This window comes from Phodopus roborovskii, unplaced genomic scaffold, assembly GCF_943737965.1.
Source record: "Phodopus roborovskii unplaced genomic scaffold, PHOROB, whole genome shotgun sequence".
In the NCBI taxonomy this organism is placed as follows: Eukaryota; Metazoa; Chordata; class Mammalia; order Rodentia; family Cricetidae; genus Phodopus; species Phodopus roborovskii.
The window spans coordinates 13,014,187-13,030,752 of record NW_026126567.1 but is presented as its reverse complement, the minus strand read 5'-3'; the positions used below and the strand labels follow the sequence as shown (position 1 = coordinate 13,030,752).

At 47.3% G+C, this 16,566-nt stretch overlaps 1 protein-coding gene and 1 non-coding gene across 2 annotated transcripts in view; one reads left to right on the top strand and one right to left on the bottom strand.

Moving 5' to 3' along the window:
• Tbc1d31 (TBC1 domain family member 31) overlaps positions 1-11,421 on the top strand; it is a 50,666-nt gene extending 39,245 nt beyond the window's left edge. The window contains exons 16-22 of the mRNA XM_051202521.1: positions 1,540-1,675; positions 4,290-4,382; positions 6,706-6,846; positions 8,070-8,264; positions 9,082-9,220; positions 9,561-9,656; positions 10,992-11,421. Coding sequence (XP_051058478.1) covers positions 1,540-1,675; positions 4,290-4,382; positions 6,706-6,846; positions 8,070-8,264; positions 9,082-9,220; positions 9,561-9,656; positions 10,992-11,125 — 934 coding nt within the window. The 3' untranslated portion in view covers positions 11,126-11,421. The remainder of the gene's footprint in view (positions 1-1,539; positions 1,676-4,289; positions 4,383-6,705; positions 6,847-8,069; positions 8,265-9,081; positions 9,221-9,560; positions 9,657-10,991) is intronic.
• Positions 11,422-15,957: 4,536 nt separating this feature from the next.
• Trnam-cau (transfer RNA methionine (anticodon CAU)) lies at positions 15,958-16,030 on the bottom strand. The gene has a single exon. It is a non-coding gene; the product is annotated as a tRNA-Met (tRNA).
• Positions 16,031-16,566: the final 536 nt, after the last annotated feature.

The window sequence follows — 16,566 nt, the reverse complement described above, 5'->3', positions numbered from 1 at the left end:
CATGAATTTTCAGAAGTAATATAAGCTATAGTGTATTTTGAAAACCATTATTTAGCAATATTCATTCTAACCCAAATATAATTCATGCCCTTCATCCCAACACCCTGGGAGGCAACACCGAGGCAGGAGGATTGCCGGTTTCAGGCTAGTCTGAACTTCATAGTGGGATTCCAGACCACCCTAGGTGGGCTACAGTGTGAGACCGAGTCTCTATTTAAAAAACAAAACAAAATCAAACAAACAAAAAAAACTTTCTATGGTAAGCTGATAAGCTTTGTAATAGAGTATTGGAAAATCACTCTTGGTGCAATGTAATTTTGTTTTTGTTTTTTCAAGACAGGGTTTCTCTGTGTAACAGCCCTGGTTGTTCTGGAACTCCCTTTGTAGACCAGGCTGACTTTGAACTCACAGAGATCCCCTGCCTCTACCTCCCTAGTACTAGGATTAAAGGCATGAGCCACCAGTACCTGACTTTTTTTTTTTTTTTCAAGACAGGGTATACCAGACTGGCCTCAAACTCATGGGGATCTGCCTGTATCTGCCTACCAAGTGCTAGGATTAAAGGCACGAGCCACCATCTCCTAGTGCAATGTAATTTTTAAAATGATCCAAAAACTTAAACCATTTATTTCCTCGTGCGTTTAAAACTTGGGCAATGCCAGGTGTGGTTGTGCATGTTTCTAATGCCACCACTTAGGATGCAGAGGCATGTAGAACTCTTAGTTCAAGGAGAGCCAGGACAGCCAGGGTTGCATAGAGAGACCCTGTCTCACAGCAAACAAACAAACAGGATCTTTGACAAGAGGCTGGACAGATGGCTCAGTGGTTAAGAGTATTTGCTGCCCTTGTAGAGGACCTGGGTTTGGATGCCAGCACCCACAAGATATTCCCAACCATCTGTAACTTCAGTTCCTAGGATCCAGTGCCTCTTGTGGCCTCTACAGGCTCCAGGAATGCATGTGGTGCACATACATACACGCAGGCAAATAAATGAAATTAAGTTTTAAGTATGTAAACTTCGGCAGAGAGGAAATCCCTTGCCCGAGCTTCCCTAGCACTGAGGTGTGTCGTGTACCTCCACAGTCAGCTTAGGAAACTGACTTGTCTCCAAGTCTATTGATCCTCATTTCTATGGGCAGTTACAGAACTGCAATTTCAGAACTGATGGCCTCCACTAGAACTATAAAGGATGTGGGTACCCTGCTTGACGCCATTGTAGTGGTTAAAGCGCATCACTTGTGCTGAAGTGATGCGATCGCGCCGGCCTGCAGCTTGCTGGTAACGCGCTTGCTGTGCATGCAAGAGGCCCCCAGATTCCATCGGGGGCAGGGAAAGCTGCACAGGTAGACCAGTGGAAGGTAGAGTCAGAAGGCTGGCCGGATGCACTTGACCATGGCCCTCGAGTACTGACTTTGTTTATTGTATACACAATTGTGTTGCAGTGAACAAAGTGTATCCCAACAGCACAGGCAACTCAGTGGGGAAGAAGAAAGAATCAGAGATGTACTGGAAAGTGCTTTGATACAGTTTGTTTTTCAGGCTAGCTGCGGTGAAAAGAGAGCTGAAGATAAAGGAAATGCACTTACAGGATGCTGCCAGGAGACGCCTTCTGAAGCTCCAGCAAGATCAGCGTGAAATGGAGCTGCGCAGGCTGGAGGACGAGATTGAGAGAAAGGTTTTTCAGCTTCATCTTAATCGAGCTCTCCCTTCACCCCCATGTCACGAGCACCTTCAAACCACGCCATGATGCTAGTGCCCACCATGCTTGCTAAACAGCTCCTCCTCTAACTTTCTGCCATTCCTATACCAGGAAATTAGTTCTGGTATAGTGACTTTCTACAAGTTGTGAGCTGCGGAAATTCTCTTCTCTTTTATAAAGTTCACATGTGATCAATACAAAAAGGATTTCCAGTACGGAACATCTGGAGTTAGAGAGCTGGGTTTTTGTGCTTCCTCAGTTCTAAAGCTACAATGTCTGGGGTATGCATATCTTAAGTGTGTAAGTGACTAACTGTGGTGTATTCACTAGAGAAATACTACACAGCCACAATATGGAACGCAGCATGGAAAGACATTAAACAGTCAGGTTTTATAATGTGCCACAGAAATAGAAGGCAAATAAAAATGCATACATAAGAAAATATAAACATAGTTACTCCACCTGTAGAGAAATACAGGAAGTCTGTAATTAACCATTTTCTAAAAACAAAAGCCCGGTCAGTCTGTCTCTGAAGAGGAAATGTCTGTAGATGAACAGTGACATTTCTGACCAGACAGGCAGCGGCCTGCATTCCTTTGCCCTTGGCCTTTACAGTTTTTTTTTTTTTTTTTTTTTTTTTTTTACCCAGCAGTCACACATAGCTGGTGATGGCCATGCATTGTGTGGCTGGGATGTTAACCCTTGTTTGAGGTAAATATTTTCAGCTGGCTTTTACTGCTTGCCTCTTAAAAAATGTTTATGGTGTCATTTTTTGTTTGTTTCTAACAGTATCTTAGTTTTTAAATTATTGGCAAGGTGTGTGGTTGTGTCAAAAACCTTGTGACCCTCAAAGCCTAAACTATTTACCATCCGATGCTTTGTGGAAAAGGTTTGCCAGCCCCGAGTGTCTCTGAAGATTGACTGTGAGGAGTGAGCCAGGGACCAAGCTCACCTCCTTATAGAACGCATGCTGCATGCTGCTGTCCCAACGTCCTTGTTGAGTGTTAGCTTAGTTGCCTGCTGAGGTTACTACTGCACAGACTCCTTGTGTATCCTCTTCTCCCTTGTTTGTTGCTGTTCAGCACCACAATGGGTGACAGCAGCTGTGGCTCTTTAAGCTGGGCCTAATCCTCACAAGTTGTTCTTTGACTCAATATCTCAAACATTTACATTCCAGAGACTTTGATCTTCCTGAATCCCCACTCCCATCCAGTTGAAATTCTCCTCATTATTAAATTTATGCATTAATTTTGGAAACTTAAAACCTGGCCTTATAAAACATTTACCTCAATACCTCTTGTTTAAGGCCAATTAATTTTAATTGGCTTTTACAAGCTGCAGCTCTTTTAAGGTACTTCATCCAGTGAATCAAAGTAACAGCTTTGTGTTCTTCATAAAAAGTCTGAGTACCTTCCCAAAAGTGGTCCATGCTCAGAAGTCTGATGTCGCCATCCCAAACCCACTTGCTGTACCGTAGGGCATCCCGAATCCTCTGAGTGGCAGCAGAGAGGCCCTGCTACCCTGGCTGCCTGCTCCTGTGCATGCTGTGTGTTCTGCCCGCCCAGCTCCGGCAGGGCCATGCGAAGGGCTACTCACGGACTGGTGGTCTTGGTGTGTGCTGTCTCTATCTCTGAGAATTCATAATCAAGTGACTGGACCTCCACAGCATGCGGTGCTGTGCCCAGCCTCTGCTTCCCCTCTCTGTGTGGCCAGGGCTCCGGCTTCATGCTCAGGCCTGATCTTAGCTACTGCGTTCCTGTAGCTTCCTTAAGGTCAATTGCACAGTGTTTATTTTACCCCTTAAACGTGTGTCTCTGCATCCCACAGTGTCCTCATTTTTATTGCTTCTTATGAGGATTTAATAGCTTGCATTTTAGTCAACAGATATTTGGTAGTGATAATGCTACAGTTGTTAAACCTTTGCTGAATGAATGATGGGGATTGCCAGTTGGATAATTAATTGGTGATAGTTTCATTTTCCAAATACACATCATGTACTCTATTCTCACCCTCAAAATAACTGGGTCTGTAGGATCCAAATACTTAGGAAGACGCTATAAAGAGTCCCTTATCCAACCCCTGTCTTACAGAAGTGAGGCCCCCTAGTAATGAGACTTGGGAACAGTGAGCTCCAGGTGAACATGATCCCGTCAGGTCACAGGAAACTTCAGCCTGGACTTAGGAGTTGCGAAGTCAAATTTATAAAATAATTTAGAAGCTTAATTTTTTAAATTAAACAATATGTTGTTTTAATAAGAGTAAACATTATTTCTCTCCTCCCTAACTTGCATTTTCCTTTAACAGGGAGCTGCTTAATGTACAGGGAAGAGCTGCCATCTGCTAGTCAGTCTGTCTACGTGGGCATATGGCGCTTGTGCATGCTTTCTAAAAAATAAGCTTAGCCCAGATTCGCCCTAGATTCCATGAGAGTACTACTGCGCTGCCAGTTACTCTGTTTTGAACCCAGTTCCTGGTGGTTGTTGTTTTTGGAGTGCTATTAATTGGGCTACCCAGATTACAATATTATAAATCCCTTCAAAATTGTGCGGTGAGTTCTGTGGGGCCTTGACAATTTGTGATTGGTCCGCAGATACAAATGAGAGATCAAGAAATTGCTGCCACAGCCAAAGACCTGGAAATGAGACAGCTGGAACTCGAATCACAAAAACGACTTTATGAGAAGGTAGGAGCCAGCTCCCTCCGGGAGAAAAGTGCTGCCCTTCAGCCCCTAGAGGCTGCTCATTTGTGGCTTGCCCTGTTCGTTTTATTTACCGAAGCAGACTATCCTGTCATCATGGATTGTAGGTTAGCAAATGTCGGAATGCAGTATGTGTAATACTCAGATTCCCAGATCCCCACAGTGTAGTCACAGGTCTGCGGCACCAGCTGGAGCCCAGCTTTGGCCTCAGGATGGCTTCTGTTTGCTGAACTCCCCGGCGGGCATTTGTGTGGCAGTGGCTGAAATCACCCTATCTGAAGACCTGAGTGGGAACTTTCCCACCCTGTGAGGTGCACGGTGCCCAGATCCGGGGCCCTCCCAATCTGAACCGCTGCTTGTGGGACATTTAGATTAGAGGGATTCCCTGATCCTTTGAGAGCATAGGAGCATGAAGCAAGAAATGTGAGATACTCCGTATCTGAATTGTCCGAAATTAAGTCAGCAAACGCGCAGTTAGGGTATATATTTCAGTTTTTGTCATTGAAAAGAACTATTAATGCAAGTTTTTATTTGAGAAAACCATTTTGTTACTCGTTCAGTGATAATTCAAATAGCATGATGTGATTCTTTTTCTGAATGGCTATGGATCCTCACAGTTATCTGCAGTAGTTGTTGTTGAGCTAAGCATGATCTAAACTCAGATGTTTGGGCTGGAGAGACAGCTCAGTGGGTAAGAGCCCTGGCTTTCTTCCAGAGGACCCAGGTTCAGTTCCAGGTGCATACACTTCAGCTAGAAATCATGTGTAACCCAGTTCCAGGGTGCAGGCTGGGGTAATCCAGTGCCCTCTACAGGCATTATACACACACAAGTACACTTAAAACAACACAGGCAAAGTGGTTTATAATTTAGCAATAAACATCTTTGTACATGTGCCTCTTCTGTATGTCACTGAAAAATACTTTTATTTTTAGGTAATTGTGAGGGTAAGTTAAGCTGCTTGGAGATGATTAGAAAAATACAAATCTCTGAGTCAAGAAATAACCCCTGGGCCTTGAGCAGCGGCACAGCAGTTCAGAGCTCACGTGGCAGCTCACCACCATCTGTGACCTGTAACGCCAGCCCCAGGGGCTCCAGCTCCCTCTTCTGGCCTCCATGGGCATTGCATACATGTGGCACATATAAATCCATGCAAGCAGAACATTCATACACGTCAAACAATGTTTTTTAAAGAAAGAATTGCTGGGGGCTGGGATTTCATCTTATAGATTTAACACTGAGTAAGTTCAGTCATTAAGAGTATGTACTGCTCTTGCTGAGGACCAGAGTTCATTTCCCAGCACCACATCAGGTGGCTCCCAGCTACCAATAACTCTAATTCCAAGTCTTCTGAGGACACCCATGCTTCACACACACACACACACACACACACACACACATACACACACAGACACACACACACACACATGATTTAAAAGTAAATCTTAAAAGGAAGTAACTCCCAGGGCTCTATTTAGTGGTAAAACACATGATAGACCACACAGGCCCTGTGCTTATCCCAATACTGTAAGAAAAAAGCAGCTAATGTCATTCACAGTGGTCAGTGAGACTCCTGGTACATACAGTTTGTGTTCCGTCTGCTTTTAACTTAGATCATCATGAGGGCTGTTCACTTCCCACATGCCCCAGCTTTCCATTCCCCCACCCAGAGCAACTACTGATCTTTTTTCCGACTCTATGGATTGGTCTATCCTAGATATTTCCTTTAGATGCAGCATATATACAATATCTTCTCTAACTGGCTTCTTTCCGGAATGTTGTCAAGGTTTATCCATGCCGTAGCATAGCTCAGTGCTTTATTCCTTTCCATAGCTGGGTAATAACACACTATAGAATGCTGAGGAGCCCTGCGGGGTTGTTGTGCATACCTAGCACTCAGCCAGGTGACTTGCAGCCCCAGCTTTGACTTTACTTTCTGATTGTGTGAAACTGCAATGATAACCAGAGCGTGAGCATGGGACCCTCTCAGGTCTGCGCACACAGCCCTTGGCTAGTACCTTCCACACGGTCTCCAGGGTGGCCAGCCACGGCTGCTGGTTTTCAAAGTCTGATGCAGAGCTGGGGGTGGGTGGGAATGGATCCTAAGCCACATTCTCCAGCATGCCATACCCCTGTTAACTTGTAGAATTTAGACGATGATTCCGACATGCTTGCCATTCTCAATGCATTATGGAGAAGTTTCTCAGGGTCCCAGTCAGTGAAGTCACCTGTTTCCTTTTTACTTGACAATGAGATGGTTACAAATGTCCTTGGGGTCTGAAGAAAGCAAAGTCCCTTTGTGTTCTACAGGATCTTTCTAGAAGTCAAGATGCTATTGCAAAGGAAATCCGAGAAGATGCAGATGCCCATAGGCAGAAAGTGGCTCTTGAAGAACACATGTTCCAGAATCTGCTAGAATCCAGCCAGATGGGGAGCAGAAGGACTCAGAGGGTGAGAGCCTACTGAACCTGGAGTCCACAGCAGGAGCTGAGGGCTGACCTTCTGAGAATACACATTTGGAAGTTTTTGAACTTGCAGTAATGCATTTGTTTCGTTTGCCTGAGTCTTAGGGGCTCCCGGGCTCTGCGTTCATGGGTTGTTGAGTGCATTGGCCTCATTCGTCTGACATGCCCTTTGAGAGAACATTAAGCATGGGAGAACTCATAACTTACACATTATTCAGTCCTGCTGTGCTCTCCTCAGGAACTGTCCCTGAGAGCACAAGGTCGCACAGCCTCAAGGCTCTGCCTTGTGTACAAGCCAAACTTTTCCAGACTTTTCCCTGTAGGAAATTCGTAACTTTTATCAAGCAATGTGGGATGCCCGTCGGGCTTGGAAACACTGGCATAGAATGAAGGGATTGTGCCAGATTTGAGGGTGCAGTATATTGGTGAAGCCTTAAGAAAAAAAAAATTCCAATTGTTTTATAGTTTGTTTTTTGAGACAGGCTTTCTCCGTGTAGTAGCCCTGGCTGTCCTGGAACTGGCTCTGTAGACCAGGCTGGCCTTGAACTCTCAGAGATCCACCTGCTTTTACCTCCCAAGTGCTGGGATTCAAAAAAAATTTTTTTTCCAATTATTTTATAGAATCTCTTACGAAGTGCCCTTTCAGAAATGCTAGCTGAAGTGGGTTGAGGTAGGACTTGAGATTTTGAGAACTTTCTCCAAGGTCCCTGTAACACAGTGTTAAGTGAGTGTATACCAGACTGGCTCTGTTCTAAAAATCAGGAATGGTGGGGCTCAGAGGCACCTTCTGCACCCGTCTGAGAGCTGATCCCTCTGAGGTACCATCCTGTTTTGTTTCTCTCACAGGTTTTTGTGCATCTGAAAACGGACTTTTTCTAACTGCTTTTCAGGGTGTTAAAAAGAGAAGTTGTTGAGCCTTGCCTTTTCTCTAGCCTGAAAGTTCTCAGTGTTGGCTGAAAAGCAGTCACTTCGGGAGACTTAACACCTGATCTTGAGCTGGCCTTGAACTCACAGTCCCATCCCCCACCCCACGTGTGTCTGCTCAGCTGGTGCACTGATGGATTTAACTGGTTTATGGTGGGGCCGGGAACTCAGTTGGTTTAAACACCCTGGTGACTGTTACCACAGCAAACAGCTAGCAGACAGTGAGTGGACAGACGTCCATGTCTTACATGATTTCATCTTGTTGCTGAAATTTCTTTTTCTTAGGTAATTGAGGACAATTTGGCAAAAGCTGAGCAAGCCTGCCTGAACGCTGACTGGAAGCTTCAAGCTTTACATAAACAGAAATATGACGATCTACAGCGCAGCGAGGGCTACCAAGAAGTCGCCACTCTCCTCCGGAAGAACAGGAGGAAAGAAATGCAGATCCTAAATGCGATGGTGGAGGAGGAAGCTAAGAAGGTGAGGGAAACTTACAAAGGTATTGTTGGTATGCTAAGCTAATCTCTTCCTTTGCTGGCTGGCTGGACGATGACTGGACCAGGCAGGGCCTTTCCAATACAGGCAGGCACTCTGCCACTGAGTTATGCCCCTAGCCCATTAGTGATCAAGATACAAGGCTGTATCTTGTTATGTTATGTGATGGTATGCAAGAACGTCACCTAACACCGAGGTGCTTGCACGCACGTAACCGGTATCTTTCTGGTTCGTATTGTCATCTCGGCCTGTCAGCTCCTGGGTTCGTTCTTGCTGATTTCATAGTATTACTGCCTTAACTTCCCCAGCTCTTTATAATTAAAATGTAAAAATGAATTTGAGTGGCAGACCTGCAGCCAGTAGCGTTAGCGTTAAGGAGGATGGAAGTAGTTTTCTTGTTTCCGGGGGGCTTGAAATTCACTAGTCAGTCATCCCTGACATCATTTTAAGATGAATTTCCTCATTTTATAGGGAAAGAGCTGGGGCTAGTAGAAATGACTAGATTTTTATGATCAGAGCCAAGCAAACATTGCTTCTCTGAATTTTGTAGTCTGTTACTTAGGCCTCACAGTAAAGGAAACTAATTCCCGCCAGTGGGCAGCTAGCTGGGTCTCATAAGGCCTAGAACCTGTGAAGAACAGTTGCTGCATCACTGCTAGCGAGACCTGCCTCTGCTCTCGGGGTTCTAATATAGCCACAGGCCACCACAGACACCCCGAGTCCCACAGGTCCTGCGTGTTTCACGACCGCAGAGAAGTCTGTTTCCCGTTTCTGAGGGTGTGTTTGTCCTTCTTGTGTGCAGTGGAAGGAAGCTGAAGAAAAGGAGTTTCATTTGCAGTCAGAAAGGAGAGCCTGTGCCCACTCAGATGCCTGCAGAAAGTGGTTCCTAAAGCAGGAGACGAGTGCAGCTTTGGAACATAGTGGAGAGCCACCGAGTGAAGGTGAGTGGTACCCGCGGGGTCTGTGCGGCTACCAGGGATAAATTCTACAGGCCTGTTCTGTTGCCTTCATCAAGTTGTGCTTGGCTAAAAGGAAGTAGTGCCCTTTTGGGGAGGAGAGGTACAAGGGAAGGGAGGATGGGGGTTGAACTGATAGAAAACAGCCTTGAGCGAGGGATAGAGCTTGTCATTAGAGGGCTTGCCTAGTGTGCAAGGAGCCCTAAGTTCAGTGCCAGCAAAGAACCAGGAAGGGCAGGGTTGGTAACCACTCCTGCAGGTGAGTTTGCCCAGCACGGTTCCTGCTCGTTCTCACCCCTCTCTCCTCTCTTCCCTTTCCTAGCAGAAGTGCCCTGGTTGCAAAGGGAACGCATGGCCTCAAGCTATTTGCCCCAAACCTCACAATTCAATGACGTTTCTGAAATGGACCCTGCAGCACAGAGTAAGTTGATAAATAAGGCAGACGCTGTCCTTGCCTATTTCACAATATTTATGCAGAGTGCAGGCTGAAGGAGCAAGGGCAGCACAGGTGTGGTTTCCTGGGCACTGGCAGGAGGAAGCCCAGAAAGGACACAGCTCTGCTGGGGAAGACAGGATGGGGAGGAGCCTGAGACAGAGGTCACGTGACTCCATTTCTTCAACCCAGCACCACTGCCCCAAAACAGCCTGGGCGACACTGAATAGACTGTAACATAGATCCAACACTCCAACACCCCACCCTCACACCCCCCACATCCTCCCACCCCCACCCCTACCCCCCCACTCCCCCACCTCACCCCCACCCCACCCCCACCTATTAGACTCTTAACTGGCTTTCCAATAAGGCTTTGTATAGATCAAGGCAAAATGCGATTTTTTTTTTTTTTTGGTCTTGTGAGGTCTCTTAGAAGACAAGCTTTATCAGAGGTATTGCTAATGACAAGTCATGACATTCCATACTACATGAAGTATTTTTGCTGAGTCCTATTGTATGGATCCAGAAGTTCTATGCCAGAGTAAGAATTAAGCCAAGGATCCTCTAGGAGGCCGGTGGAATGTACGAGGTTCACATCTGGTCTCTCCCTGACACCCCAGAGCTAAACCTTTGCCTCTTGTGGTTCACTGTCTTCCCCCAAGAGGGGACCACACACACACACACACACACACACACACACACACCAGCAGCCCCAGTAGAGTTTAGACTTAGGCCAGGTAACAGGGAAGAGCCAACTGAGTTTGGGTGATTTGACAGCAAAATGAAAGCTGCCTTCATTTGGGAGTGAAATTCAGAAACTGGAGCTGTTTAACTATGTAAAGTGTGCTCCCTCGAGTCTGACTCATTGTTACCAGCTCCTCCATCGGGATGAAGTGCTATAACTTGAACAGGGTGTTACTTTAGTTCGGGACCTCCCTGACTTTAGCTGCTGCTAGAACACCCTGTATTTGGGAAAGTTGCTGTGGACTGAGGTTCAGCTCATAACTTGGAGTCTGTCCTTTCTCCTTTCCATTGAGCATCTTGGTGGCGTGTGTGCTGTCCTGAACCATTCAGCTTCCCAGCCAAGCTTTGTACCTAATTTACACATATGCTGTGTGCTCAGTAGCTGAAAGCTGTTAAGTTCTCCGCTGACATTCATCCAGTTCAGCAACAGCAATAGCAAAAAAGCTGACCTTTTTGTTCAGGATTTTTGTTAGGGTATTGGTTTTGTTACTGACTTTTGTAACATGATCCCACTGTAGGTAAATACTGCATTAGTGCATCAGAAAGCTCAACTGCTGATAACTAAATTTTGTATTCAAGGTTTTCCAAGCAGGAAAGCGACAGAATGGGACCACATGGAACATGATCTTCTCAAGAGAGTGCGCAGTCTTCGCCAGAGACTCACCGCCCAGGCTCAGAACAGGTGTCAGCCCCCTCATCTTATGGTGACATAGAACACATTTCACCATGAAACAATCAAAGAGATACCTTTTTTAAATCAATGGCACTGATTTTTCAATTATTTATTCTAGATTTTTATAAAGGACCTTTTGTATAGAGAAATATGTCTATAAAATTATGTTTTCTATTGAATGTTAATGCTTTTGGCATGTAAAAGGCTTCCAGAGTGTTCCACAGTAAAGGTGTTTGGAAACTATTAAAGCCAGCACAGACTTCACAGCCTTTAGCTAATGAGATGGGGTTTATTTTAAAGATAAAGAATAAATAAAGAACAGGACTCCACGGTCAGGGAGACTACCGAGTGAGTCCAGGTACATGCTCCAAGCCCGATGGCCTGAGTTCATGGCCTCACAGGGTGGAAAGAGAAAACCACGTTGTTCTCTGACTATCACACACTCGTGTGCCCATCGTAAGTAAATAAAAGCACTTTACTTCAAACAAGCAAACTGGGTTTCTGCAGCAGCAACAAGCAGGATTGGGCTAGAACCCTGCAGTTGTGGGATTGAGGGCATGGCAGCTGCCTGCTCTGCACTTCCGGCAGTGAGGGCTGTGGGGCCTCTTTTGTGTGACCCCACCCAGCACAGCACAGTCTCTGGCTCAGCTTCTCCTGCCCTCTGCTGACAGCAGGCAGTACTGCACTGCCAGCGCTGCAGGGGGCTCCCAGGCTTCCTTCCTCCCTGAGGGACAAACGAGAATTGCCAGCTTGTATCTGAAGTTCCTGGCCCAGCACTAGACAGAGAGGGTCTGTGTGGTGCGCTGTTGCGATTCTGTTTTCTGGGGTCACTAAGAATAATCTTCCCAAATGCTTCTGAAAAATGATCTCCTTTGTCCACAGAGGCACAGGAGTAAAATACCACCCTGTCTTTGTACAGACATTGGCTTCCCAGGAGCAGTCCCTAAGCCTGGATATTTTCAGGGCTACAGTGCAGGCAGTTGGTGGTGTTTTGCCACAGAAACAGGTACAGAATGTAGACTATGGTGGACACTTTAGTTCAAGTTCTAAAATGCCTGCCATAGTCAGCTGTGTATCGCCAGCGTGTCAACAAAGAAAAGCATTTATCTGTGTGTATGTGTCTGCCTGTGTGGGTTGGTGTACACTACGTGCGTGCGGGAACCCAGACAGGTCAGAAGGTGTCAGATCCCCAGGAACAAGGGTTACAGGTGGTTATGAGCCATCTTGTGAGTATTAGGGACCAAACCCAGGTTCTTTGGAAGAATGTGTCATAACTGCTGCGTCATCTCTCCAGTTCCTTTTAGGTCCTCTGTGACTAGAATTCGGACCTACTCAAATTACCTTTGTGTGTGTGTGTGTCCATCCATGTCCATGTCTGTACCCATGTTCTTGGACATGTAGCACCTCATTTTTTTAATTTTCCATCCTTGTGGCAGAAGGCATTCAGGACTACTGCCACAGTAGTTTGGTCAAGGCAGTTTTCTCTTGCCTTCTCTTGTTTTCTGAGCCCTACAGTGATCTTGCTAAAGTCACTGCTTTAGTAGCCTTCAGACCCGGGCGGGATAGCCACCTGCTCTGAGTGGGCATTTCAGTGGCTATCATATTCAACTAAATATATAATAAAAGACATTTCCAGTTGCCTCTTCCTGCTTCTTAACTCCCCATCCACAGTCTTACCCAGGGCTCTTTCTTTGTTTTCTGAACTTTCTTGAACTTTTTTAAAAATGTGAATTCTCTGCAATTGAATAAACATTGAACTTGACTAAAATGTTCCCATTCTGATTGCACCCAAAGAGTTTCTAAGGCCTATTCTTGAGTGTGTGAATGACTTATGCATAATTGCTCTGTTGGTAAGACTTCTCTTTGGGCTTCGGCTAATTGGCTAAGTCCACATCTGGCTACACTCCAACATGATTGGGGAGTTATACACATATACATGGTTATGTGCATGTGGGGATGTAACACAAAAAGTAAAAACCCAGAGACAGATATTGGGGTTCAACCTTCAGGCTGGAGACCAGAGAAGCAAAGCAGGCAAACTAGATCTTACCTCTGCCCAGCTGAAATGGCAATCCTGTCTCCATGAATCCTCAGAGGCAAAAGGTTCTCAATTCCTGTCTTCTCCTTTTATTCCTCTCTCCACCCAGCAATATCCTGTCTCCACCTCCCTAGTGCTGGGACTAAAGGCGTGTGGTTCCAGTGCTGTGACCAAAGGCGTGAACTCTGTTATTCTCCACCTTTGTATAGGCCAGGATGTCCATGAACTCAGAAAATCAATCTGCCTGTCTCCTGAGTCCTGGGATTAAAGGTGTGTGCCAGCTCTGCCTGACCTGGACGATTTTGCTTTCTGAATCCTCAGGCTAGCTTTAATAAGGCACAAATAAGGTGTTACCAAATGGAGGTCAGAGGACAACCCCAGACAACAGTTCCCAAGTCCCCTCTGCCTTGTTTTTTGAGACATGGCCTCTCGCTAGCCTGAAACTTAGCAAATAGGCGAGTCTGGCTAGCCAGTGAGTCAACCCCAGGGACCCACCTGCTTCCACATCTCTGTCTGGGATTATAAATGTACACACCATGTCCAGACTTTTTTTTTTTTTAATGTAGGTTCTGTTACTAGAAGAAGTTCTTTGTCCCAGCTGGTCCCACTGCCCTTCAGCCCCATTCATTGTAAAACTATTGGCCAATGATTTGGGCTTCTTATCGGCTAGCTCTGTCTTAATTATTAACCCATTTCTATCAGTCTAAGTATTTCCACGTGGTCGTTCCGGAAGAAGGGTCCAGACCTGTTACTCCTTCCGTGGCCTACCTGGCAACTGTTCTGGCTAGCCCCCACTGCCTACTTTTCCCAGGATTCTCCTCATCCCAGTCCCGCTTATCTTCCTGCCTCATTGGCAAGACAGTATTTTATTCATCAACCAATAAGAGAAACATAGATACAGAAGGCCTTAACCCCACAGGTCCTGGGGATTGAACTCAGATCCTCATGTTGGGACTGAATCAGCTGAGCTTTACCAACCAGCCCCTATGGTGTAAACTGAATGGCCTTGGATCCGTCACTATCTGATCAGAGGACTTTTCACATCTATATTCATGCATTCATAAGACTTTTCTCCAGTGCTGAACAAGGTTTGGTAAAGGTCTTTCTCCCCAAAGTGACAGCTGCAGCAGCTGACATGGACGAGCATTGTGTGGCTTGATGTATGAACGGGGGTGCACCGAGCAGAGATTCTGAATCTGACCCTTCATCTCATTGTACCAGTCTGGGTCCAATCCACACAACTAAGCATGGCAAGTGGAACAAAAGACGTAATAAACACGTAAGGAAACCAGTATAGATGAGAACACTGGAAGGTACCAAATGCCCAAGGAGAATATGCCAGTAGGACAGACTAACAAGAGAGGCATTTCTACCTGAGCTTGTCAGGGACCCACACTGTCCGGAGCTGACAGCTGAGCATACACAAAGATTCAGCGTTGGCCCACCCTAGCATCTACCCCATCTATGTATGACCTTATGGGATGGGTGATTCTGTGGAAGGATACCCCCAAGATCTCCATGGGGGTAACAGCAAGATATCCAGGAGTTTTGGTGAGGGTTCAGTGCCTCCATTAAGTTAGAAATCCCTGCTGTGGACAGTGGTCTTCAAAGCTTAGGAAGCTAGGAACAGAATCGTGTGTTTATGACATGAACCCACACACCTCCAGATGGCCTTCAGTAAGGCATCCAACGGTGGAATCATCCACAAAGCTGAGAAACTCCGTGGTAACTCTGCCGGCCACGGGTGACAGTAAGAAATGCCACCACCTATGGTCATAAGTAGTCTGTGGTAGCAGGGACCCAGTGGTTTTTTCAGTTCCCCAAGCCTGTGGTGGGTGACAGCAAGGCAGTACTTACTAGTCGGGGCCCTTTGCCTGTTGACTGTGTCTCTAAGGACGAAGGAGACGGGCAGACTGTAGCTTGGTGTGTGTATGTAAGGGAAAGACTGCAGACCCAATGGCCCAGAGCCCGGCTTGAGTCACACGGTGGACCTGAAACCCGGCCGTGTCCACTTACCAAAGTTCCCATTCCCCGCCCCAAACCTCGTGGCTGAAGGGGGGACAGAGCCGCCTCAAGGAAGGCCCTGCTGTGGCGAAGCCCCGTTGCCCCTAAATGTTCTCTAAGCCTTCCCCAAGGGCTCTTTACTGAATGAAAAGAAGGGAAAGAGAACCTCAAGCCTGTCAGGGATGACTAGACAACGAAATGACATGACTGCGGACCAGTTGGGGCTTGTGGCGACCCAGGGGTCGGGGGGTGAGGGTTTGGAATCCCAGGGTGGAGAGGGAGCCAGGAAACTAAGCCGTGCCTGTCTTCGGGGTACCTGAATCGGCCACCGGACTAAACGCACCCCGGAAAATGGCAGGCTCCCTACACTGTTCCCACCACTGAAGAAGGGCTGTTACTCCGGGCAGAGTCCTCCCGGCCACAGGTATCCCGGGCAGGGTCGCAGCTTGGAAGGTGGGGTGGGTTACATCACACACGTCCCCATGTAACTTGCTGTGCGCCCCGTGGTGGCCCGGCACGAGTGGTCGGGGCCCCTGAAGTCCTCGCGCCTGGGCGGGTCCCCACCGCTCTCCGCCCGCCTGCTCCTTGCGGGTTGCACCGCAGCACCCCAGGGAACCAAAGACCCTAACCATCTAAGCCGGGGGTGTCCTCATGGCCGGCGATCGCCAGCTCACAATCGCAAGGACTGGAGCAGCAGGTACAGGTCCTCCTCCTAGAACGTGCCAAAGCAATCTCTGTGCTGCGACCGATTCACTTTCAGGACCTGGAAAAGTGCAAAATTCATTTCTGGCAAGGGAGTCTATTTGGACGAGAAGCTACCAAAAGTATTGTGCCCCGTGTGAGGATCGAACTCACGACCTTCAGATTATGAGACTGACGCGCTACCTACTGCGCTAACGAGGCACCTATGCGCTGCTTCCGGCCAGATTCTGAAGACTCTGTTGGAAATGCCCAATGCGCATGCTCGGAGACTTGAGTTTCGTGTCGCTCTGATCCCACCCCAGAGCCCTCAGGGACTTGCGGGACCTTCGCCAGTGCCTCTCTCCATCAAAAACACAGTCATGGTAAGGGGAGCCTGGGAGACAGAGGCCGTGGTGAACTCACTTGTATTCAGAGTTTACACACCCGTGACCGCACGAAACACTCATTAGGCGCCTGCGGTGTCCTGGCCTCGTTCTCCGGGACACTCAGCCTGGAGCATCTGCGCCCAAGGAGCCTACGGTCATGATTTGCAAGCATGTGCGTAGGAGTGCACACAGTTCTGCGTCTCATCCCCACACCGCACCCCACACCCCACCCCTCAACCTCCCAGCGCAGCTTCCACCAGGCTTTCTCCTGAGGTCGCCGGGATCTCTGCGCGGTCCAGCCCCGGAAAGGTTACAAGCCCCAGCCCTAGCACCTGAGATTCTGCAACTCCACCCCACCCCTCCCCCGGCTCT